Source organism: Podarcis cretensis (genome assembly GCF_951804945.1).
Source record: "Podarcis cretensis genome assembly, chromosome: 3".
In the NCBI taxonomy this organism is placed as follows: Eukaryota; Metazoa; Chordata; class Lepidosauria; order Squamata; family Lacertidae; genus Podarcis; species Podarcis cretensis.
In genome coordinates, this window is record NC_137172.1 from 108984505 (window position 1) to 109010682 (window position 26178).

Below are 26178 nucleotides of genomic sequence, written 5' to 3' on the forward strand. Positions count from 1 at the left end.
TTATTTATCTACTTATTTATTCATCACCTTTATAGCCCGCCTCTCCTCAAAGGTGTTCAAGGTGGCGTACATAACTTCTCCCCATTCTGTCCCCACAACAAGCCTGTGAGGTAGGTTAGGGTGAGAGGCAATGACTGGCCCAAGGTTGCCCAGTGAGTTTCATGGTTGAGTGGGGACTTGAACCCTGATCTCCCAGGGCCATGTCCAGGACTCTTAACCAGTACACCACACTTAGAATTCTGTTCATACAAGGCACTGACAAACATATTTCTGGTGTCCAAAGGAGGTAAAAACAAAAGTGTACTATCTATTGAGGAGGTGTACACACCACATGCTTAAATGTGCATATATGTTCACACACACACCCTTTAAATAAAGCATGCCAGCTGTAAAACTCTGCCAAAGTAATTTTATGATGCTTTGTGCTGAGCTTGTGCTTTTGTATAAACTGGTGATGATTGATCGTTTTGTCCCTGGCGGCTTCTAGCAAACTCACTAAAGGTTCATGTCAGTTCTTTGGAAGGGCAGATGTCAGCCAGACATGTAGGAAGGTGGGTTTTATCACACCTCTGTAGCTCTATATATTATCTATTTGTTTCAAAGTTGTTATGAAAGTCATCTTAGCGTGGGAAGGTGCCTCAACTCAGCATCTCTCTACATAGTTGTAGTTGTTCTGGGGTGAGTTTGCAAGTGACCAGTGTAGGGAATATGTTGAGCACCTACTTGTGAACAGGAGACAATGCATTGGGGTTTTTTCCTCACATGTGTGGTTACTGAAATAATACATGAAGCTGAGGTGGAGCTAAAAGCAATTGACCCTGTTCATCATTCTGCATACATATGCCCTACACACATTGCAGGGGGTTGGACTGGATGACCCTTGGGCCCCCTTCCAACTCTACAATTGTATGATTCTTTGTGAGTAGAACTATGTTGTTTTCCCAGTCTGACAGGATTTAGAGAAGGTAATTTAAGGGGTATAATTTCAATGAATGAAACTAGTGTGGTGAAATTTAATTTGAAAGAAGTAAGCAGTATAATGAGATTTCAGATTGAGTGCCTAAGATTGAAAAGATATTGGACAGGTAATACTTCTTCTTGGCACTAGAAAACATTCTGTCCTTAACAGTTCTGCGCATTTAATCTGTTGGAACTCAATAACCTTATTCAAGAAGTGTGGGATCTTGTGGTTGTGGTACACATATATGCTCAACACACACAGAAGAGGTTGCATACAGTATATAGGGATCATGACAGAATACTTTTTAAATAATCTATAAATGTGGTACATGCATCTTTTGCTTTGAAACAAAGTCAATAAAGCTCACAGCATTTATCTTTATGTAACCTTCTTGAAAATGTGTTTTAAGTTCTTGAAAATACACAAACAAGGATTTTCAATAGCTGCTGCTTGCAGTTGTTGCAGCGTAACAGAATTCTGTTCTTGTAGCGCTACTGAACAAAACACTGGCCGTTGTTGGCTTATTTTATTTAAGATATTTATATACCACGGGATTAATTTGCATTTCTAAGTGGTGTACATAAAAAACAATCCACAGAAAATGGGACAATAAAACAAACACTACCTTAAAATGCCTGCTGGAACAACAACAAAATAATGGTCATGGCCCTGAAGTTCAGCAAGGAGCTGTCTAATCTCAGCTGGGAGGGAGATCCACAGACTTTGACCCATTAGACTGAATGTACAGTTTCCAGAAGTTATGAGCCCCAAAGATCTCAGTGATTGGGCCATGATATAAGGGATCAGGCAGTCCTTAAGATATCCTTGACCCATGTTGTTAAGGGCCCTGTCAATTAACACAAGAGCTTTGAACGTGGCCCATGTTGTTGAAGCAGAACAGACTAGTCAGCTCATGGCTGCGCAAGAAATGCTCTATCAGCTACTTTTAGATGATATTGTTTTGCTTTTGTATCCCATTCTTCCCTAGAGCGGCTAACAACATTTAAATTGTTATCCTTGGGTATAAGTGTTACCTAAGTTGCATTCCTACTCTCTGAACACAACACTGCTTTGGGACAGGACATGATACATCTAAAAGCATGTGCTCTGAACTCAAAACAGCCTTGGGCATTTGCTGCTTTTTTCAAAGAGGGGATGTCCCACAGTTTAGGGGTTCTCTGGTGCCACAACATTGATTTATTTTCTGGGGTCTGAAAGTGCTTGCCTTTCTTGTATGTTAACTTTACTTGAGACTCAACAACTTTGACAATTTCAGAAATATTTTCTATTACTATTGATTTCAGATTGATTAACAAAAAAACAAAAGCTTGGTTTATGTGTTTTCCCCCCTGAATTTAATAGAAAAGGGGATGTTGCCATATGGAGATCTTTTATTTAAAAAGTTGTTATTGGTAGCAACTGTGTTGAAGGTGAAGTATTGGTAATTTGGAGTGGAGTTGTAATTTTGGTAATGCTTCTCTGAAGTTACCAGACTTTCAGTACTCGTGTTTTCATGCTCCTGCCTGCTATAAACCGAAAGCTGGAATGGGAGCAATTTGGTTACTATAAATGTTAAGCGAGGCTTCAGAAAGTTTTGGTGATGAATACTGCATCTCTGCACAAACCAGAGTGCAGAGCTGGGTTTTCCTACCTAAGGATACTTAAAGGTAAAGGTAAAGGTACCCCTGCCCATACGGGCCAGTCTTGACAGACTCTGGGGTTGTGTGCCCATCTCACTTAAGAGGCCAGGGGCCAGCGCTGTCCGGAGACACTTCCGGGTCACGTGGCCAGCGTGACATCGCTGCTCTGGCAAGCCAGAGCCGCACACGGAAACGCCGTTTACCTTCCCGCTGGTAAGCGGTCCCTATTTATCTACTTGCACCCGGAGGTGCTTTCGAACTGCTAGGTTGGCAGGCGCTGGGACCGAGCAGCGGGAGCGCACCCCGCCGCAGGGATTCGAACCGCCGACCTTTCGATCGGCAAGCCCTAGGCGCTGAGGCTTTAACCCACAGCGCCACCTGCATCCATTTATTTCCATGGTCGGTGGAGATATTGAAATCATATGCCCATCTTGTAAACACATTTACATTTTCTAAGGCTGGTAGGATTAAATATCTGCTCCTCCATGGAGGTGCAGGTCAGTTCTGTGTCCAGGGCAGCTGTTTACCAGTCCCATCTGGTGCTCAGGCTGAGACCCTACCTGCCCGCGGACTGTCTTGCCAGAGTGGTGCATGCTCTGATTATCTCCCGCTTGGACTACTGCAATCCGCTCTATGTGGGGCTACCTATGAAGGTGACCCGGAAACTACAACTAATCCAGAATGCGGCAGCTAGACTGCTGACTGGGAGCAGCCGCTGAGACCACATAACACCAGTCTTGAAAGACGTACATTGGCTCCCAGTACGTTTCCGGGCACAATTCAAAGTGGTGGTGCTGACCTTTAAAGCCCTAAACAGCCTCGGTCCAGTATACCTGAAGGAGCATCTCCACCCCCATCATTCTGTCCGGATACTGAGGTCCAGCTCCAAGGGCCTTCTGGTGGTTCTCTCGCTACAAGAAGCCAAGTTACAGGGAACCAGGCAGAGGGCCTTCTCGGTAGTGGCACCCGCCCTGTGGAACACCCTCCCACCAGATGTCAAAGAGAAAAACAACTACCAGACTTTTAGAAGACATCTGAAGGCAGCCCTTTTTAGCGAAGCTTATAATGTTTGATGCACTATTGTATTTTAATATTTTGTTGGAAGCTGGCCAGAGTGGCTGGGGAAACCCAGCCAGAAGGGCAGGGTACAAATAATAAATTCTTCTTCTTCTTCTTCTTCTTCTTCTTCTTCTTCTTCTTCTTCTTCTTCTTCTTCTGCAATAGACAGGCTACTGTCTTTTACACAAGCACCATATTCCATGGTAGTACTTCTGAGACGCGTTCTATTTTGAGTGACTGTTGAACCCATCTGATCTCTTTTCCAGCTTCAATGAAACTTTGTCCCAAGAGGATGGATTACAAAGTAGCACCAGTAGTTAATGGACCATTGTAAGATATCATGCTGAAAATTGGAAATGAGGGCAACTGGGTGAACTAGCTAGACAGGTACAGCGCTGAGCTCTGTTTCTGCTGCTCCTCCCTTTCTCAAGAATATGAGCAAAATTGCAAACAGTTGCTAGCTTAAGCTGCTTGTTCAAAGCTGAAGCTTGTTCAAAGCTGAGTTCACTGTGGTGCAGCTGGCTTTATCAGGCTTCATTGCTAGATAATATGTTGCTTTTATGATCATTCTTAAACTGAGGCACATGGATTGTTTGGGCCATAATCACTTATCTTCACTTTCCTTTTAAACTTCTTAACCACCAGTGCACAGTCACATGACCCTCCCTTCAGCATCTCATTGAGCAGTTCAGCAGAAACAGCTTTGTGTCACAGAATCATGGAACGATAGGGTTGGAAGGGACCACGAGAATAATCTAGTCCAACCCCCTGCAGTGTAGGAATCTTTCACCCGACATGGGGCTCAAACCTATGACCCTGAGATTAAGTGTCTCATGCTCTACCAACTGAGCTGTCCCTTCACCATCATAAGAATTGTAAAGTTGGAAGGTACCCCAAGGGTCAACTAGTCCAACCCCCTGAAGTTGCAAGAAACTCAACTAAACTGTCCGTGACGGATGGCCATCCAACCTCTGCTTAAAAACCTCCAGGAAAGGAGAGTCTCCACCACCTATCGTGGGAGTCTGCTCCACTGTCAGATAGCTCTTACTCTCAGAAAGTTCTTCCCCACGTTTCGTTGGAATCTCCTTTCTTGTAACTTGAATCCATTGGTTCGAGTCCTAGCCTCCAGAACAGGAGAAAACAAGCTTGCGCCATCTTCCATGTGACAGCCCTTGAGATATTTGACGATGGCTTTCATATCTCCTCTAAGTCGCCTCTTTCCCAAGCTAAACATACCCGGCTCCCTCAACCGTCTCCTTGTGGATTGCTTGTTCAAACTTGCTCCATAGTTGTTGTTTCGTCTTCACCTGTATATCTTCTTTACGTTTTGCATTATTATATCTGTCTGCTTTTTGTTAGTTTGTGTTTTATATATTGTGGCATGGACTCTAAAGGTAAAGGTAACCCTGCCCGTAGGGGCCAGTCTTGACAGACTCTGGGGTTGTGCACCCATCTCACTTAAGAGGCCAGGGGCCAGCGCTGTCCGGAGACACTTCCGGGTCACGTGGCCAGCGTGACATCGCTGCTCTGGCGAGCCAGAGCCGCACACGGAAACACCGTTTACCTTCCCGCTGGTAAGCGGTCCCTATTTATCTACTTGCACCCGGAGGTGCTTTCGAACTGCTAGGTTGGCAGGCGCTGGGACCGAGCAGCGGGAGCGCACCCTGCCGCAGGGATTCGAACCGCCGACCTTTCGATCGGCAAGCCCTAGGCGCTGAGGCTTTAACCCACAGCGCCACCTGCGTTCCGGCATGGACTCTACTGTACCTTTAATCCCCACCCCTTGATTTTTTTAATAATGGGAATTGGAAACCTTCTATCTGTTCCTGACCTATAGAACTGCATTTGAGGGTTTGTTTCCCCACCTCACCACCAATCAAGCTGCGCATAAATTTCATGAAATAAAATAAATTTTATAGCAACACTATAATGAGAAGGCAATCCTTAATAGCTTTATTAGCCGTGCAGTCTTAGCAGAGGACACTCTTTTCCCTTTACTAAATTAGCCAGAATTGTTTTGCCTTCATTTTGTTGCCTTTGCAGCCTTGGAAAGAAAATGATCAATCTTAACTTCACTTATCCAGGAGAAAAAGCCCCATTGAATTCAACAGGACTTCCTTCTGAGGAGACATGGTTAAGATTGTGCTGCAACATAATACCATATTATATGAGCTGCCAGGAAATATCCCTGAGGAATTTGCGTGTCATTGCTGGTTATAAGCTAAGAAGTTGTTTTCCTTTATGGAGCTCGGTGCAACCCATGAAATTTTAGTAGGAAGGCAGTTATGGCTAGACGAGCAAGGTGTTAGATTTTACTTGTGTATGCTCTGGTGAGGAGGAGGGACTGAGGCAAAGATGGGTGCCTAGGAAAGCCACTTCAAAATTGCTGATGAACTTCGTTGGTGGCAGGTCAGATGATGATGCACATGGAGATTAGACATAGTAATAATAATAATAATAATAATAATAATAATAATAATAATAATAATAAATTTATTTATACCCCGCCCTCCCCAGTCAAGACAAGGCTCAGGGTGGCTAACACCAGATATGAAACAATTGATTAAGATACAACTTAAAAACAAGATTAAAATTAAACATTAAAGTGCAGCCTCATTTCAATAGAAACTCAGTTCAGAAACATTTTGGGGATGAAAATGTCAAATCTTCACCAAGGCCAACTATTCAGACTGGTCCTACATGGGGTAGAAAAAGCCAGAGAAGTCCCCAAATAGGAGTTCCATCACAGAAGGAAAAGGGAAAGGGGTAAAATAGTAAATTTTACTGAAAACAACAAAGGGTGACAGATGTGGATGTGACAGATGAAATTGTATCTCATCCTCTGGCTTGGAACCTATGATATGTGAATGGAATGAAGTTCACTAAAGAGAGATTTACTGTATTGTCACACACAGAGCCATCTTTCCCATTGGGCTTACTGGCGTGTTGCACCAGGGTGCCGGCCGTTCAGGGGCACCCCAGCGAGCGGGGGAGCTGCGCGGCTTTGCCAGCGGCCTCCCCTTTCCTTCCTGCATGCCCGCCAGCTGTGCCCCATCAACCATATCGCTGGCAGGCGTGCAGCTTCCTTCCCAAGCCCCCGCAGGAGGAGAGCGATCCCTGCAGAGGCTTGGGAAAAGGTCAAGAACTCTGGGAAACGAGGGGTGGGGCACCAGAGAGATCTTTGCACCACAGCACAGAATATGCTTAAGACGGCCCTGGTCACACACCTCTTGGTACTTGCTTGCACTCCTTACAGTGCCTCTCTGGAGGGTCAAGGTGTGATCTGAAGGCACATGGCACAACCACCTTGCTGAAGGTAAGCAAGTCTGGTCTGGGCCTGGAGAGATGTCCTTACATCAATATCATATACAGTATGCTGCTTTGGGCAGTGGCAGGGGCCTCAAATTTCACCAGCTCCCTGTGCAATGCCAAAATTCGGCATTCCCCAGCCTCTCACGCCCCATTCTAAAACTTGGTTGCAGCACCCCCAAGGCTCTGCACCCAGTACAACTGAACAGGTCATGCTGCCTTAAATCCTCCTCTGCTTTGGGTTTCTAGAACTGTAAGGCTATAAAATGAATGAATGCAGGATAGAGCACGGGGCGGGTTATAGGAAAGAGTTCTGTACTATGAGTAATGTGGCTGCCTGATTCTTAGGTGGTTCCCTCCCATTTTCAACAGGCATCCATACTTCATCCCAGGAAATTCTTCTATGGAAGCTGTTTTTCAGAGGGCACAAACAGCTCCAGCAAAGGAGGAAGGGATGGGAGTCCTTCCTTCTATGAACTTCCTTCTGTTCCTGGATCCTAGAATCCAAGTCTGCCTCTGTCCTGTGTCTCCCAACCCTCTTTCCTTGCTAAGATTTTTTTTTAAAAATGATTAGTTGACCTAAAGTATGTTGCCATTAAAGGGATGCGGGTGACGCTGTGGGTTAAACCATAGAGCCTAGGACTTTCCGATCAGAAGGTCGGTGGTTCGAATCCCCGTGACGGGGTGAGCTCCCATTGCTCAGTCCCTGCTCCTGCCAACCTAGCAGTTTGAAAGCACGTCAGAGTGCAAGTAGATAAATACTTCCCTTGTAAGATATGACTTCGTTGCCTAATTCAGCAACTAGGGGAAACATTAGAGTTGGATACAAAGCGAAAAAGTGACACCCCCCCCATGGTGCCATGGCAATAAAATGTTCACAAAACTCCACAATGAAAAATGAAACTAGAGTTTATGGTAAAATGTATGCATTAAGGAAAATACTAGTTTGCTGACAACAGCTATCAGATTCTCCCTATAATTGTTTCTTAATCTACTGAAATATGTTAATTTCACAGGGAGAAGGATTTGGATGCTAAATTTATTATTTCAATGGAGAAAAATAAAACAACCATTACAAATATGAAGGTGAGTGTTTTAAGCAATCACAGAAATACTTTTTTTCTTGCTTTTCTTGCTCTTTTTTATTTTCCTCCTGGCAAACTTTGGGTTTTGTCATGATGGCTTCAGAACTTGTGATTAGTGGACCTGGATGAGTAAGTCTCTCCTTGCCACAAAGTGCTGGTGTAAAATTATCATTGGAAATTATTGGTTTAGAAAACTGCACAAAAGATTTTGCAGGTGCCCTAAATTGACTGGGACCTGATTTATCATATTGGATTTACTTAGTAAATGACTAAAGAAATATGCCAGGTTAGTTGCTCTCCAGACTCCCAGTAAATGACTAAAGAAATATGCCAGGTTAGTTGCTCTCCAAACTCCCAGTCCACTGTGATGAATGGGGCCTGGGTTGGGTGGTGATGTAACCTTCATTAAGTCCTGCCCAGGTCTGCTGCCTTCCACCTAGTGGGGAGCTCTGCTGGCAAAGAGCACTTGATGTTTCTGTCCAAATGGTGGGCAAAAGCTACTTCTGACCCCCCCCCCATGGGAGGGTCCTTTGTAGTTTGCCCCCCCCCTCCTCTCTGTCTGGTACAAGTGGCAAGGTTACAGCTGCAACATTCTATTAAGCTCTGATGCTTCCAGCCAGGGGTTAAGAACGCAGCATTAACCTCGTTTTTCTTTCCCAGTAGCCAAAAGTATTTTAACTGAAACAACTAGGGGGGAATTCAAGAAAGTGTACAAAATGCAGTTCAAATATTCAAACAAATTAAAAGCTTTGCTTGAAAATTATTCCTACTGGAATACTTGTAAATATTTTTGCGATATAGTAAAGCATTGAAAATAAGCTATGCATTTGTGCTTATTATAAATGCATAAATACAACCTAGGGATTGCACCTATCAAACAGTTGGTTACAGTGTCAAAACTATCCAACTGGAAGGGTGTTGCATCCCTTCGTTGTGATACAAATTTTATGAAGCGATTCATTTTCAGCCTGTGTCACTTTTGGAAAAGATACCTTTAGGTTGCAATATGCAGAACCTCTCCTAGGAAATGTTTTATATACATTTTCTGATTTACTCTTATAACCTTAAACTCAAGATACTATGTTGCAACGATAATGATAGCCATGTTCAAAAATAAGCATTCTGCCCTAGTAGGATAGCATTCTAAACTGTGACATTATTCAGTTGCCAATTTCTAACATATGCTCAATAAGTGCTTATTTTATGCTTAAATCAATTTTGTTGACAAAAGCAGCTGGAACAACCCAGTCAGATGGGTGGCATATAAATAATAATTATTATTATTATTATTATTATTATTATTATTATTATTATTATTATTATTATATTGGCAGTAATAATATTGGCTCTCAGAAGAAATGTTGGAAACATACGGAGTTAATATCTTAGGGAGCAATATGGTAATAGGCTGGCTTATTCTTATTCTTAGATACCAGAGGGAGGAACTGGAGACCTTGGAAGAGAACGGACTAAAACATTCACATATGACTTCTCCTACTTCTCAGCTGATGCAAAAAGTCCAAACTATGCATCTCAGGAAATGGTAGGCAGACAGAAACCTGTAATTCTCTTTCAGAATGAAAATATAATGTCAAAGTACATTTTTAAAATTTATATTTAAAGTGCTTTAACCTGCCAAAAAGGCTCCCAGAATGACTTACAAATAGATTAGTGACAAAGAACTGCACATTTGGATTCCCATAGATGTTAGGGAGAGGATTTTAAACAATTTAGCTGCTAGAAAGCTTTATACAGTAGATTTACCATGAAAGCTATGATATAAATTAGCATAGTAGTTTGCCATTCTCTTGCAGTTCAAGGGAGCCTGCAAAAGCAGGGTACACAAAGAACTACACAACCAGTTTTGCACTCCTAAAGAAGTTTTGGGCTTTTGTGTCTCAAACAGCAGCACTCCAAATCATAGAATTGTAGAGTTGGAAGGGACCCCTGAGGGGAATTGCAGAGACAGTTTGTGATTCTATGTGGCACGGTCAAAAAACCAGAAATAGATCCCAGCAAAGAGATTAACTGAATCTCTGATGGAAGACCAACCAGTGGCATAGCGTGGGGGGTGCAGGGGGGCCTGGCCGCACCGGGCGCAACATCTGGGGGTTAGGGAAATCCACGGGTTAGGGGGCGCAAATCCATGGGTTAGGGGGCGCAAATTACTTGCCTTGCCCCGGGTGCTGATAACCCACGCTACGCCACTGAGACCAACTGTGGCTGCTGGGCTGCATGCAGTTTGTTGAGTGATAAATTGTCAAGGTTGGATTTGGCACAGCTCTTCTACAATATTTTTGTGTATTTATATTGGTTCAAGGGAAAAAAATACTTTTGATACATCATACTAGTTTGTTTTCTAGTAAAATGAAGTAGTAGTAAGTGGCCTTTGGAAAGAAATCCCAAGTTAATCTTCTGCAGTATCATATATATCTTAAGGTACACCTGTGTAGACTGTTTGAGAACCCACAGAATTACTATTTTTTCATAAACACTTGAACTGATCATCTTTCATAAGCACTTCAGTAAGAGAGCAGTTCCTATAGTATGTTGTGATACTCTACTGAGGAGAACAAACTAAAACTTCTGCTTTTAATTATATTGCTAGTCTCCCTCTGTTTTTATTTCCCCAGGTATTTAAGAACCTTGGCAGCGATGTCCTCAAATCTGCGTTTGAAGGTTATAATGCTTGTATTTTTGCATATGGACAGACTGGATCTGGGAAGTCATATACTATGATGGGAAATGCTGTAAGTAAAGCTTTTCAGAATTCTACTTTACTTGCCTTTTAAAAGTGTGCTGCTTTTCTTCTATGTATATAAGATGAGCAACATATATTCTAAATTGTTACAAGGAACCACCATATTTTTCTAGCAATTCTGGATTGAATAGAATAATTTAAAGGAATTTTGATGTTTAGCAAGGCCTAATTTGGTTGTGCACAGATATAGACAAGAGAATGTACAAGCCAGTTGCATTATATTTAGTTTTAGCTGGGCATGCTTAATGCAGATGTGAACATCGTGGCTCCCCCAAATTGTATACTTGGGAAGCCAAAGATGCATGCTGTCTGGCACAAAGCTTAACAGCATGATATGAACCTGATAGACTAATTTGTATTTGCCAATTCATTTTATTTATTTATTTTTCAATCTGCCTGAGATACACTCTCTAAACTGGGCCAGAAAGTAAAGGTAAAGGGACCCCTGACCATCAGGTCCAGTTGTGACCAACTCTGGGGTTGCGACGCTCATCTCGCTTTATTGGCCGAGGGAGCCGGCGTACAGCTTCCGGGTCATGTGGCCAGCATGACTAAGCCGCTTCTGGCGAAACAGAGCAGCGCACAGAAACGCCGTTTACCTTCCCGCCGGAGCGGTACCTATTTATCTACTTGCACTTTGACGTGCTTTTGAACTGCTAGGTTGGCAGGAGCAGGGACTGAGCAACGGGAGCTCACCCCGTTGCGGGGATTCGAACCACCGACCTTCTGATCGGCAAGTCCTAGGCTCTGTGGTTTAACCCACAGCGCCACCCGCGTCCCTGGGCCAGAAAGTAGTCTCCCACAAATGGAAGGAGCCCTTCCATAAACAGAAGGGGAAAGTGTACTTTTTGCCAATGTTCCCTTGCTGCACACTGCTTTGCCTTTTGTTTCAGCAACTCTGTGGAGCCTCATTTTCAGGGCTCATGGGACTACAGGGATGCGTAGAGGGGAGCAGAGAACCCCCAGTTCCATGACTGGAGCTCAATTCCTATGGCTTTGAATAGTCTGTCAGTGTTTTTTTCAGATTGTGATGGCTGCATTAAACAGAGTGCAGTATGACAACGGCTCTCATTGTTGCAGGGGGATCTCGGTTTAATACCTCGGATTTGTGAAGGATTATTCAACCGAATAAATGAAAAAACAAGATGGAATGAAGCCTCTTTTCGGACAGAGGTCAGGTATGCTTGTGTAGCAGTTGCATGACTGTATACAACCAAAATTGTCTTGACTGTCTTTGCCTTCCTTTTTCTTATCCATGTCTCAGCTCATTGGGTGGTTAGTTCATTGCAGAAGTTCATAGGCCATGTTCGTCCGGGAGGAAGAGAGAACTAAACCGTTACAAAGCAAAGATTTCATATAGGACTTCAGTCTGGATTACATTACCTTTTACCCATACAGCTATTTCAAAGGCCTGCCTATTATTTCTATTCCATTTAAGATCCTGCAAACACTGTCGGTGTTACACCTAATTTCAGTGACACCAAATGTGGAAGATGGAGGGGGAGAATTCTTTAATCCTCCTGAACCTTCCCAAAGTGTTGAGGATCTGGTTGACTAATCCTTCCTCAAATGTGCTATAAACATACTCTAGTTCTTTATCCCTTGCAATCCTGCTTCCACCCCAACATCTTATCCCCATTCACACAGTTAAAAAAAGCAAATATTAATATTTATCAACCTTTATGTACAGAAAATAATAAATCAGTAATAGATCAGATGAATGTCATACCGCAATAATATTTTATTTATTGATATTAATTTAATACATTTCTAGGCAGTCCTTTATCACAGGGAGGTTTACAACATAAAAACAACAACACAACATAGTAACAAACAAAAGGCCATAGATTGTTTAATTAGCCAAAGAGGAATGGATGTGAAAAAAAATGCTTCAGCAGTGCTTGACATTAAATGTGTACTGTTTCTAACGTCATCCCAGTTAGCTCTCCTAGAGGATAAGAAGTTTTTTCTCCCTGGTCAGGAACTTAGCTGGGCCAGTGCAAGGATGAACAGAGTCTCCCAGCTGTCACTCACAATCAGCTTTCAGCTTCTGGAAACATACGCTTTCTTTGGCTGGCTGGCTTCAGCTTCCCCTGAAATCCTCTTTCTGGTCAGGGACTTGAATATCAGGACACAGCGAAGAAGATGTCACACTGTTGCATCCTCAGAAGTCTTCTTGCTTCCTGAGGCCAACTTTGCCTTCTGCTTTCACTCTGGCCAGAAGCTATCTGGGAGTTTTCTCTGCACTGTCTGTCTTTAGTGATTCACCTCTTCTTCTGCTTACTGCTAGACCACATTGCTCCTGGACAATGCTGTGACTGACCTTTTATACAGTTTCAGTCAGGATCCCTCTAGCCAATAACTTTGAATTATTTCAATATCTGCCATCCCACTGGCCTATATCTAAGAGTCAGTGAGACCCAATGGAATGCTGTGTACTGTGATTATCCTTTAAAATGGTATTCTACTGTGAATCATGATTAGTTTTGGCCATAGGTTGGCCACTGTGAGAACAGGATGTTAGACTTGATGGGCCTTGCTCTCTTTATGTTCTTAAATGCACATATGAAAGTTGTGCTTATGTGAGATTCATTTTAATGGATAGGCTTTTAAACTCGGACTCTCTTCTGATTAAAGTATATTTGTTTCAGTTACCTGGAAATATATAATGAACGTGTCAGAGATTTATTGAGGCGCAAGTCTACAAAAACAAATAACTTAAGAATTCGTGAGCATCCGAAAGAAGGTCCTTATGTTGAAGGTGGGATTTAAAGAGCTGAATGCTTCTGTTTGTTGGACGTCCAGTTGTATTTTTAATTGTATAAATTTGTCTTTGTTGTAAATTGAAGGCCAGTGTAAACGAAGTTATAAAAGTCTATGAACCCTGTTTGGGTGCGCTAATTTGTGTGTAGCTTGTCACCAGTTACAATGAAAATTTTAAAGATTTCTTCTGGAGTGTGACGTCCTACTAATTGAGACCAATGATGGGTCTCACTTATAAATCAAAGGCACTTGTGATGGAAGAGTACTTATTAGAACTTAATTGTCTTAATCCATCCCCTTCCAATTTATGCTATAGCGTCCTGAGAGTACACAATGTTTAGGAAGACTGCAGATTTCTCTTTAGGCTGACATTCTGTATGTTTAACGTGTCTAGCAGTATGTCTTCTGCTAAAATAAATACGGCCATTTCAAGCTTGCCATGCAGCTTCTGCACTATTTTGCAATAGAAAAAAGGGCACGATCAGTTTCCCCTTATACACTTTTCTTTAACTTCACAATCCTCAGCACTGTTTGTCAGTTGAATACATTTTAGTCATTCAAATAAGTTAAATCAGTACATTTGCATATAACTAACAAATTGTCATTTTAGAAGGGGAAAAAATGCTTTCTTTGAGTTAGATCATGGGTAGGCTAACCAAGCCGGATCTGGCCCAATCACCTTCTAAATCCGGCCCACAGATGGTCATCAGCGTGTTTTTACATGAGTAGAATACATCCTTTTATTTCAAACGCATCTCTGGGTTATTTGTGGGGCATAGGAATTCATTCACTTTTTTCCCCTTCAAAATATAGTCCGGCCCCCCACAAGGTCTGAGGGACAGTGGACCGGCCCCCTACTGAAAAAGTTTGCTGACCCTTGAGTTAGATCCACACTTGTCATGTGTAGAGTGCCATTCATGTGATGTTCCACTGGAGGAAAGCGGGTGGGAAGATGATTTTCAGATTTTTTTCTTTCCTGTACCTTGTCAAAAACTGCTCCTGTGGAAGAGGCAAAAAATTCCCTCTCTCCCTTACTCCAGCAGGAGCCTCCATTGGATCAGTCCCTTCTGTGACATGAAGGGAGGCCTTCAGTTTGTCTGTACCCAAAACTTCGCTTTCAGGTGGTTCGTGAATCTGTTGCAGTAAGTGCCAATTTAGAAGAAGTACAGTGATACCTCGGTTTTTGAGCATCTCGGAAACAAAAGGTTTTGGAACCTGAATGCCAAAAACCCGGAAGTAAATGCTTCCATTTTCAAATGCGCCTCGGAAATCGGATGGCTTCTGCTGTGTGTTTTTAGATTTTCTCCATTGAACCCTTTGCGCTTCAGTTTTTGAACATTTCATAAATCGAACTGTCTTCTGGAACGGATTACGTTTGAGAACCGAGGTACCACTGTATTGCCACCTCATGGCCACCTGTGTGAAGCTTTCTCTTCTAAGATTGTCTCCTCCACCAGCTGCATTTAGAAATAGTTATTTTAAAGATGCGGATAACTTTAAAAAGATGTTGCCTGATGAACTGGGGATGCCTCTTCAGTGGATTAAATACTATTAGTTGGTTAAAGGTTGCAGTCCTCGTAACTGTTGGCTTGTGTTTGTGTTTTCCTCAGACTTGTCCAAACACTTAGTACAAAATTATGGTGACGTAGAAGAACTTATGGAAGCAGGAAACATAAACCGGACCACTGCTGCGACCGGAATGAACGATGTCAGCAGCCGATCCCATGCCATTTTCACCGTCAACTTCACTCAGGTACAAAAAGGAGCAGCTCACAATGAATTGTTGACATTTCTCAAATTTAGGTGCAACTCAAATTCAGCTTCAACTAAATTTGAAAAGGGACTTGAAATATGACCTTTCACTGCTTGTTGGATTAAATAATGGAAATTTGCCACGCCCCACCTCTCAAAAAAAAATATGGAAAGGAGATATACGTGCTTAATGCAGTATTTATAAAATGAGAAGTGCTTTGGCTGAAGCCTTTTTTAGATGTAACTCTATTAGTCTCTAGGTTTATTTTTAAATTGTATTTGTTTGTTTGTTTGTTTGTTTGTTTAATTGATTTATATACTGCCCTTCATCAAAAGATCTGAGGGCAGTTCACAAGAAGTTTTACTTCTAATAAAAGATGTATATGTTCTGGTTATGACCACTTTGTGTTGGAGAGGGGACACAGTCTTTCTCACTTGATCCAGCACAAAAATTTTGACAGGAGAATGAGTTTTTGAAGCTCTGCTGTGATGGAGCATCTGAGAAGATCTCCCAGGTTTTTTAATTGTTGCTTTCAATTTAGCTTGCAGAGTTATACATTTGATTTAGGGAGTGGCGCTAAGGGAGGAGAAATTAATACCTCCTTCCCTTTTACCTAGTATAATTCTCCACCCAACCTGCACAACTTAATTTTTTTAACTGTTATCTAGAAAAGTAGGGAGAACAAAATTGTGAATTATTTTCTCATCTTGACAGACTTGGAATGCAACTTCATTCATGGGAGTTCTCTGTGTAAACAACAACACTCCCCCGCCCCCCAATGGCTGCAAATGGATTTATTTATGTTGAGAGTATTGAATTTCAAGTCATTTCACACCAGTTTCTCTGGCATTTATGTGTCTTGGAAAAGGAAAAGGATTTCACGTGTGTAAATTACTTGTATGTGTCAGGGAACTGCCATCGGAAGGACAGGTGGTGAGAAGGCTTCAGGAGAATAGGAGAGACACTTCTTCAGCAGAAGAGGGAACCAGTAGGGGGAGTGCGGGAGCTCCAAAGGAAAGGGAGTCGGAGGGGAGGCTCTGGGATACTTCCAGTGAGAACAGTGAGGAGGTATCAGGACAGCCTTTAAGGACCCCCACCCCCCGCCGGAAACTGTCACGCAGGGAATCCAGGAGGCACATGTCCGTGAAACAGCTTTTATGTTGGAAACGTTTCCGCAAACGCCCACTGTCAGATTCTACCAGCGACTGACGGAGCCATGCTGAAGGGCTCCGCTCAAGGCAGGGCTTCACTACACTGAGTGAGCTCTGAGGGATCCAGCTTCAACGCACAAGCAGCTCATTATCCCACCACAGCAATCTGACAGTCCCTGAAAGCAGCTTGTGCAAAGAGAGGCATCATGAGCAACCCAGCCGGAGCCGGAGATGGGGGAGCAGCTGCAGCCGGTCCTAGCCTGGAAGAAAGGTACAGGATGTTGGAGGTACAGTTAGCTCTGCAAACGGCGAGGCTGGAGGAGAGGAGGGCTCATGATGCAGAAAAGGGGAAAGCCGCCCAGCTCTCGAGGAAAGTGCCTGGACTGGTGCAGAAGTTTGGGGGTGATCCCAGGAATTACCAAGCCTTCAGGACAGAGATGCAATATGCCCTCAATCTGCAGTTTGATGATTTTCCTGATGAGGAATCGAGGGTTGCTTATGTGATTGGCCATCTCGAAGGCGGGGCAAAACATTGGGTGAGGCCACTAATGGCAGCCAATAATGAAGCCCTAAGGGACACAAGGAAGTTTTTTCGCGCCATGGATCTGATGTTTTCCAGCGAGATTGAGCAGGGAGTGGCGCGCAGGCAGTTAATGGCGTGTAAACAAGGGAACCGATCTGTCCGTGAGTACTGGACTGAGTTCACCATGTTGATCCATAAATTAGGTTGGGATTTGTCAGCGGAACCGATACAAATGCTGTTCGAAGAAGGACTATCTTCGGCAGTGAAAGACGAACTTTCCCGGGGGCCCAGGGCGGAGTCTATGGACCATCTGACTAAATCAGCGCTGGCCATAGGATCACGCCAGGAGGCCAGAGCCTTGGAGAAGCGGGAAGGGAAAGGGGAGCGTTGGAGGGATTTCCGCATTCCAGAGATGCCAGAGCAGCCTTCTCTGCCAGCAGAGCCGATGGAAATCGGAACAGCGCGCGCGCGCGCAATTTCAAACCCCAGTGAAGGGCGGAAGAAGGAGGGAAAAGGCGCCAAGAAATGTTTTCTCTGCCAACAGCCAGGTCATTTTGCCAGAGTTTGTCCGCAAAGAAAGGAATGGCAAGGAATGGCGGGAGCTGTTGGGGAGGAGGGAGAAGGAGCTAAGGAGCAAGTAAAAGCCAACGCCTGGCTGCCACCGACGGGGCACAGCAGCCAGGCCAAGGAACAGTAAATGTGCCCACGCCAGAACCCCCAAGACCAGCTCTTGTAATAGAGGTATTGCTGGAGCTGGCAAACGGACACCCACTAAAAGTGAAGGCGCTATTAGACTCAGGCAGCTCCTGCAACTTTATGAGTAAGGAGTTTGCAGCCGCACATCAGATACAGACCATTCCTTTAAAAAGTCCCCTGCAGGTGACCACGATTGATGGGAGGGCGCTGTTGGGGGGAGAAGTAGACCAGCAGACTGTCCCCATGACAATGAGGGTGGCAAGACACACGGAACGGATAGCGTTTAATATAGCCACGTTGGGAGGAGCGCCCATCATTTTGGGGATGAGCTGGCTAGCGCTGCATGATCCGCTTGTGGGATGGCATCAGAGAGTGGTTTCCTTTGGGTCAGCACATTGTATGGGACACTGCACAGAAAAAGGGGGCCAAGTAGGCACTCAGGCCACGTTAGCAAAGATAAAAGCAATGGATCAAGGTAGGGTACCACGACAATATGCAGATTTTGCCGACGTCTTCAGCGAAAGGGAAGCAGATAAACTACCCCCGCACAGACCCTTTGACTGCCAAATCAACTTACTCCCAGGAGCGCAATTGCCAGTGGGCAAGGTGTATGCAATGTCTGACAGGGAGATGCAGGAGCTAAGGGAGTTTATTGACAAAAACCTCAAGCGTGGGTTCATCAGGGAGTCACGAGCGGTGGGGGGTAGCCCAGTGTTCTTTGTGGACAAAAAAAACTCGGACAAACCGAGATTAATTGTGGATTTCAGGGCCCTAAACGCAGTGTCCGAACCCGTGACTTTCCCTATGCCCAGAATCGATGACATTCTGACCCGGGTGAGAAAAGGGAAGATTTTTACCAAGCTGGACCTGAGGGGGGCGTATAACCTGATACGTATGAGAAAGGGAGATGAGTGGAAAACCACTATGTTCACCCCCTTGGGGGCATTTGAGTACTGCGTTATGCCTTTCGGCCTCCAGGCGGGATCAGCAGTATTTCAATCATTCATGAATCACGTACTAGGACCATTGCTGTACAAGAACTGCGCTGCGTTCTTGGACGATGTACTGGTGTACTCAGAGGATGAAGAGCAGCATGTGCGAGATGTACGAGAGGTACTGAGCAAACTGCAAGAAAACCAGCTGTGGGTGAAACTGGAGAAGTGTCAGTTTCACACCAGGGAGGTGGAATTCCTTGGGTACCGGTTGTCGGACAAGGGGCTGGCCATGGATCCTAGCAAGGTGCAAGCGGTGCTGGAATGGAGGCCACCGAAAACTAAGAAAGATGTGCAGAGGTTTTTGGGGTTCGGAAACTTCTATCGGAAGTTCATCAAGAACTTCGCCCATTTAACAGCCCCCATCACGGATTGTCTCAGCAGTAAGAAGAAATTTGTCTGGACGGAAGAAGCGCAGCGAGCTTTCGAAAGTTTAAAGAGGGCGTTTGCTTCGGAAGAACAACTCTTACACGTGGATCTGCAGCAGCCGATGAGGGTGGAGACCGACGCGTCTGACAGAGCGGTGGGCGCCGTGCTCCTGCAGCCAGGAGCGAATACGTCGGAATGGAGACCGTGTGCCTTCTTCTCGAGGAAATTGAACAAGTCTGAGAGGAATTATACAGTGTACGACAGAGAATTACTCGCCGTCCACGAGGCGTTCAAGAGATGGAGACACCTGTTGATTGGGGCGCAACACAAGGTTCAAGTGCGGACAGACCACAAAAATCTAGAATACTGGAGAACAGCCCGAGTATTGAACCAGAGACAAGTAAGATGGGCGCAAGAGTTCTCCAAGTTCAATTTTGAAATTCGCTACGTGCCAGGGGCTGAGAATGTCAGGGCGGACGCTCTCTCCAGAAAACCTGAGTACTTGGAGGGGGAAGGAGGGGCGGAAGAAAGACATATCATCTCAGAGGACCACTGGGTTTGTGGGGCGGCATTGGTGGGGCAAAGAGAACTGGTAGAGGGTATTGAAAACGATGAATATGCCCAAGAAAAACTTAGGGAACTCAGGGAGACAGGTGAGAACGCAGGGGGGTTTGAGGAAAAGAACGGAAAACTATATTACAAAGGGGCGCTCTACATACCAGGTGGGGAACTAAGAGGGCGGGTGCTTAAACAGTTGCATGACAGCCCCACGGCGGGGCACTTCGGGCAGCACAAGACCATGTGGTTGGTTACCAGGGAGTTTTGGTGGCCCAAGGTGCGGGAAGACGTGCGGGAGTATGTCAGGGGATGCGACAGGTGCCAAAGAGCAAAGGGAGAGAGGTTGGCGCCAGCAGGGTTATTAGAACCCTTACCCACCCCAGAAAGGCCATGGGAGATGGTGTCCATAGACTTCATGACCGATCTACCGAGATCCAAAGGGAAAACCGCGGTCATGGTGGTGGTAGATCTACTAACTAAGATGTGCCACTTTATAGCTTGTTCACATGCAGTGACAGCGGAAGAAACCGCAAGGTTGTTTGTGGAGCACATTTTTAGGTTGCATGGCGCCCCCTTGAGGGTTTTGAGCGACAGAGGAAAACAATTTACTTCTAGGTTCTGGAGGAAACTAATGAGCATGTTGCATGTGGAGGTAAGTTTTTCCACCGCCAGGCACCCAGAAACAAATGGGCAAGCAGAAAGGGCAAACGGGGTTTTGCAACAATATCTGAGGTGTTATGTAAAGGACAGGGAAACTGATTGGGTAGACTGGTTACCTCTGGCAGAATTTGCCTACAACAACGCGGAGAACGTGTCCACAGGGATGAGTCCCTTTCTAGCCAATTATGGGTGTCATCCTCGGGCGTTTCCAGGAGAGGGCGGGGGAAGGTGGAGTGTACCTGCAGCGGAAAATTTTGTTGAAGAGATGGAAGCGATCCACCGTCAGCTCCAACTCAACTTAGAGAAAGCCAAAGAAGAATATAAGAAGCAAGCAGACAGAAATAGGAGGGAAGGCGAAAGCATAAGGGTGGGTAACCGGGTGTGGCTATCCACCCAAGGACTGCCGTTCAAGGGAGGGTGTAAGAAATTGAGACCCAAACGGTTGGGACCATTTGAGGTCATACAGCAGGTCAACCCAGTAGCATTCAAACTCCGATTGCCCAGTCACATGAAATTGCACCCAGTATTTCACAGGTCATTACTGTCGCCATACAGAGAGGGATGTGAGTGGGGGGAACATGAGAGGGAGGTCACCCGGACACCCGTCATAGAAGAGAGAGAACGCAACATGGATGTGGCAGGGATCATTGATTCCAGGTGGAAGGGGAATCAGGTGGAATACTTGGTAGAATGGGAGGGGGAGGAAGAGTCAGAAAACACATGGGTACCGGCAGAGGAAGTCAAAGACGAGATTTTAATAGAAACGTTTCATCGGCGTTTCCCAAGGAAACCACAACCAGTGGCAAGATTTAGGAGGGAACACTTCGGGACTACAGATGAGGAAGGGGAGTTTGAAGGGTTCCCAGAGTCGGGAGTGGAGGTGGAAACAGATTCCGACGAAGGAGAGGAAGAGGGGGAAAGAGACGGAAGGCCGTGGTTAGAAGTGTTTGAATCCTCGGAGGATGAGGGGAGTTCCTTCCAGGGATTTCCGTCCTCGCCGCCAGTAAGAGAAGAGGCGGGAGGGGGTGAAGGGGGCCCTGGGGGGGAGGTGGATGTCAGGGAACTGCCATCGGAAGGACAGGTGGTGAGAAGGCTTCAGGAGAATAGGAGAGACACTTCTTCAGCAGAAGAGGGAACCAGTAGGGGGAGTGCGGGAGCTCCAAAGGAAAAGGAGTCGGAGGGGAGGCTCTGGGATACTTCCAGTGAGAACAGTGAGGAGGTATCAGGACAGCCTTTAAGGACCCCCACCCCCCGCCGGAAACTGTCACGCAGGGAATCCAGGAGGCGCATGTCCGTGAAACAGCTTTTATGTTGGAAACGTTTCCGCAAACGCCCACTGTCAGATTCTACCAGCGACTGACGGAGCCATGCTGAAGGGCTCCGTTCAAGGCAGGGCTTCACTACACTGAGTGAGCTCTGAGGGATCCAGCTTCAACGCACAAGCAGCTCATTATCCCACCACAGTATGTATAGAAAAGAACTGCTATGCAAATGATATAGCATAGTTGTACCCCTAGTTTTTCTGTATTCCTGTTACAACTGAGAAACAGAAATAGAAACTGTTCCTCCTTTCTTCTTAGACTTCCATGTTATAGCCCAACATCTTGTTTTTCTGTAGGCAAAGTTTGATGATGAGATGCCATGTGAAACAGTTAGCAAAATACATTTGGTAGACCTTGCTGGAAGTGAGAGAGCAGATGCTACTGGAGCTACAGGTGTCAGATTAAAAGAAGGAGGAAATATTAACAAATCCCTAGTTACTCTGGGAAATGTAATTTCTGCCTTAGGTAAGTCTCTGTTTATTTTAATTTATCGACTTAATTGAGTACCAAACTTGTTATCCAGCCCTCTCTAATGGTAGTGTTGCCTCCTTGTTTTGCTCTTTTACAGCTGATTTATCTCAGGATGCCTCAAACCCCCTTACAAAGAAGAAGCAAGTATTTGTGCCTTACAGGGATTCTGTTTTGACATGGCTTTTGAAAGATAGCCTAGGAGGAAACTCTAAGACAATAATGATTGCAAGTGAGTGGGTTTTGAAGTACCTTAATTCCCAGCGCTTTGCCTTTTTAAAAAAGGTTATCTATACATCCAATTGATTGGCATTACAAGTGACTCATTAAGCAATATTGCTGTTTGCTATTTTTAATGGGGCTGTCTTCACAACAAAGCTTGAATAATATCCTGCCGGGAGAGTGGAGAGATGAAAGCAGAGTCAGTACACAGTGCAGAATAATTGAATGCGCTGCTTCCCCCTGGTTAGGCATCTGAAAGCACATACTCAAGGGATGTAACACTCAGCTCTTCCGCTGTGCAGATCTTCGGAAGATAAATGGTGAGATCCTGCTACCTCTATCCATCTCAGGGGAGGTGCAGTTGAAACCCATACCAGTTGTTGGACTACTTAAGAGGGGGGTTTCCCAAGCCCCCCACTTAGGGCTTAGAGGAAGTTCCCCAAAAAGGTTAAGGTTCATGCCCTACACTCAACCTTGAAGCCTGTTGCAAAAAGGGCACTGGATGAAGAGCATCATGTGTGCTTTGGGCACTTCCACTAGTCATGAGGCCTCGCTCTCAATTCATAGGCAAAAGGCAGGTCTGGGCCATCAACTTCGTGCAATGTCTGCCTCTGGGAGGGACAAGTGAACTTGTTTCACTGTTGGAAATAAGGCAGAGAACAAACTGCCTTTGTCTTTATTAGAAATCCTCAGGCACTTTTTTAGTCTTTTAAGATGCTGCAAGACTCTTGCCATCAATTTGAGTTGAACTGATTTTATAATGAATTGATTTTAGAATGCTGTATTATTTTACTGTTATTAGCCGCTCTGAGCCCGGCTTCGGCTGGGGAGGGTGGGATATAAATAAATTATTATTATTATTACTATTATTATTATTTGCTTGTTTAGATCAGGGGTCACCAACCTAAGGCCTGGGGGCCTGATGCGGCCCAATCGCCTTCTCAATCTGGCTCGCGGATGGTCCAGGAATCAGCATGTTTTTACATGAGTAGAATGTGTGCTTTTATTTAAAATGCATCTCTGGGTTATTTGTGGGGCATAGGAATTCGTTCATTCCCACTTCCGGAGGCGGCGCGAACGGCAATGGCGGTCCTCTTCCTTCTGTGAAGAGGAAGCTCCGTGGGAAACAGGTCGTCCGCTACGGCGAAGCGGAGACCCACGTCGGAAACCCACAGGCAGCAAAAGCCTGTGGTCTCGGGACCCGGCGGGCGCCAGAAGCAACCCCTGAAACGTTGAAGGAACCCCGTAAGGGGCTCCGGAGCGGGGAGGGGGTAGCGGCGCTGTGGGTCGTTTCGCAAGCTACGGAGTGAAGCCGCGCTGCTGCTGCCGGTGAGCGCTGACCTCTTTTCCTGAAACTTCTGATTTGGAAAAGCAACAATCCGTGAGTAAAGAGGACTTTACAAAATTTGAGACTAAAAATTATTGAATTTGGCTGAAAGCGGAGCAACGTAAAACAGGAAGTCCGTCTTCCGCTGTCACTGAATTTCAAAGCAAAGAGCTGGAGGAGTGGAGGCAAAGAAAGAACTTTTAACCTAATCGATCTGAGCAACCGCTGAACTTTCTTGTAAGTAAAATAAGGACTTTAAGCACTTGATTTTATGCTCTTCACTTGCATCGTGATACCTTTCTTCTATCGGAAATATAATTTGAGTAAGAAACCCAGGTTCTGGAGCTGCCTGAGTGACTGAGCTGTCAGTCTGCAGATTTGGTTACTTTGAATTAAAAATTGCAACATTCTGAGGGAGTTTGGACTTGCTACTTTGAAGCATCATTTGAAATACCAGTTTGCACTGTTTGAAACAATGTGGCTGCTAATACTAACTCTGCTTAAAACCTGCTATTGAAGGTTCCTGGACTTTAAGCTTGATTTTAGCAATTTTATCAGAATTGATCTTTTCCCTAAAGACATTTTAAGCTCCCCCTAGAGGATTCGGGATTTACAGCAGTGACATTATTTTATTTTCCTTTCCTGGCCTCCTGTTTGACTGTTACCATCTGGGCTGTTGTTTTCTCATGGGAACAACTCAGCTTGACCTTGACTTTTAGATAACTCTGGAATGAGTGGCGCAAGAAAAAAGGGACCAAAAACTAGACAAACAACTTTAACAACTTTAACCGCAGCCTCTCAGGCACGCAGATCATCTGTATCTACTCTGCCTTCAGAAGAAGAAGCTGCTTCTCGGCCACAAGCAGGGGAGGGAGAAACTGAGCAATTACAACTGGAAGATATGGCCTCAGGAGCAAATGCTTCTATTTTAGAGAAAATCTACGAAAAACTGGAATCTTTGAACAAGAGAGTAGAATCTTTGGATAAGAAAGCTGATGAGCAAACAGCTAAAATTGATCAAAACACAGAATGTTTAAATAGATTAACTGGACAAGTATCACAGAACGTACAAGCAATTGGAGAACTGACGGAGGCCACGGCAGAAAATCGGAAATTGGCTGAGGATACTAGCCAAAGACTGGGAAATTTGGAACAAGAGGTAAGACCACTCAGCAAACAAGTAGGTGAACACCAGACCTACCTCTCCATGATAGAACTGCGGAATCGGGAGAGCAACCTTAGGATAAGGTCGATACCAGAAGCGGAAGAAGGCAACTTAGCTGAGTTCCTGACTAAAGAGTTTTCCAAGTTTTGGAATTTAGAGGAAAAGGACTTTAAAATCGTATCAGCCTTCAGGCTTGGAAGACTTGTAAAGAAAGAGAAGCCCAGAGACTGTTTGATAACATTGAGATCAAAGGAGGAAAGGGATAAGATTTTGGGCCTACATTACGGAAAGTCACTGGACATTTCGGACAGAAGAATTGAAATTTACAAGGACATCCCTAAACAACTGTTGGATCTTAGATCTGACTATCTTGAACTGGTCAAATTGTTGAGGAGCAACTCAATTATCTTCAGGTGGGAATTTCCCCAAGGAGTATCTTTCACTTTTAGAGGGAAGAAGGTTAAAATCAGAACATTGGAAGACAGAGATAAATTTTTGACTGCATACGGAGAGGACCTTCAAAAGGTGCAGAGTTTGGAGAAAATGAAGGATAAAGTGCGAGACTGGCTACACTACGCTCAGATTAAAGAAGTCTTTAAAAATGACAAAAAGTTAGGGTTCCAGGTGGAGAAATCGAAGTTGGAAACAGAACTGTTAGAGCCTAAGACTAAGGTACTTTCAAGAATGTATAACTTGCTGTTAAAATGGAATACACAAGATGAAATGGTTAAATCGGCTATGATAAAGTGGGCACAGGACATTGGGCACAACATTATGTTTGAGGACTGGGAAAGGTTGTGGACCATTGGGTTGAACTTCACTGCATGTAATGCTTTGAAGGAAATGTAATGAAAATGATATATAGATGGTACATGACCCCAGTTAAACTTGCCAAAATATACCATTTGTCTGATAATAAATGTTGGAAATGTAAAGAAAATGAAGGAACATTCTTTCACCTCTGGTGGACTTGCCCTAGAGTGAAGGCTTTCTGGGAAATGATATATAATGAGCTGAAAAAGGTATTTAAGTATACCTTCACTAAGAAACCAGAGGCCTTCCTTTTGGGTATTGTCGGCCAGAAGGTGTTAAGGAAGGACCGAACATTTTTTATGTATGCAACAACAGCAGCAAGGATACTTATCGCTAAGCACTGGAAAACCCAAGATCTACCCACACTGGAAGAGTGGCAGATGCAGCTGATAGACTATATGGAACTAGCCGAGATGACCGGCAGAATCCGAGACCTGGGAGAAGAGAAGGTTGAAGAAGACTGGAAGAAATTTAAGATTTATTTTAAAAAGCATTGTAATTTGGTTGAATGTTAAGAAGGATGCTAGATCATAAATAATTGAGCACCACTAAACTACATGGAATTAGGATGACAAGTGAGA

At 44.5% G+C, this 26178-nt stretch overlaps 1 protein-coding gene across 4 annotated transcripts in view; it reads left to right on the forward strand.

The window, feature by feature from the left end:
- Nucleotides 1-26178, forward strand: part of KIF16B (kinesin family member 16B) — a 110552-nt gene that overhangs the window by 1165 nt on the left and 83209 nt on the right. For 2 of the 4 annotated variants that reach the window (XM_079969655.1, XM_079969656.1), the window contains exons 2-9: nucleotides 7986-8055; nucleotides 9484-9597; nucleotides 10688-10804; nucleotides 11896-11993; nucleotides 13467-13576; nucleotides 15189-15331; nucleotides 21899-22067; nucleotides 22171-22302. In XM_079969655.1, the coding sequence (XP_079825781.1) occupies nucleotides 7986-8055; nucleotides 9484-9597; nucleotides 10688-10804; nucleotides 11896-11993; nucleotides 13467-13576; nucleotides 15189-15331; nucleotides 21899-22067; nucleotides 22171-22302 (953 nt within the window). Of the gene's footprint in view, nucleotides 1-7985; nucleotides 8056-9483; nucleotides 9598-10687; nucleotides 10805-11895; nucleotides 11994-13466; nucleotides 13577-15188; nucleotides 15332-21898; nucleotides 22068-22170; nucleotides 22303-26178 lie in introns of those variants that run through there. The other 2 variants (XM_079969657.1, XM_079969658.1) reach the window with 2 other exon arrangements.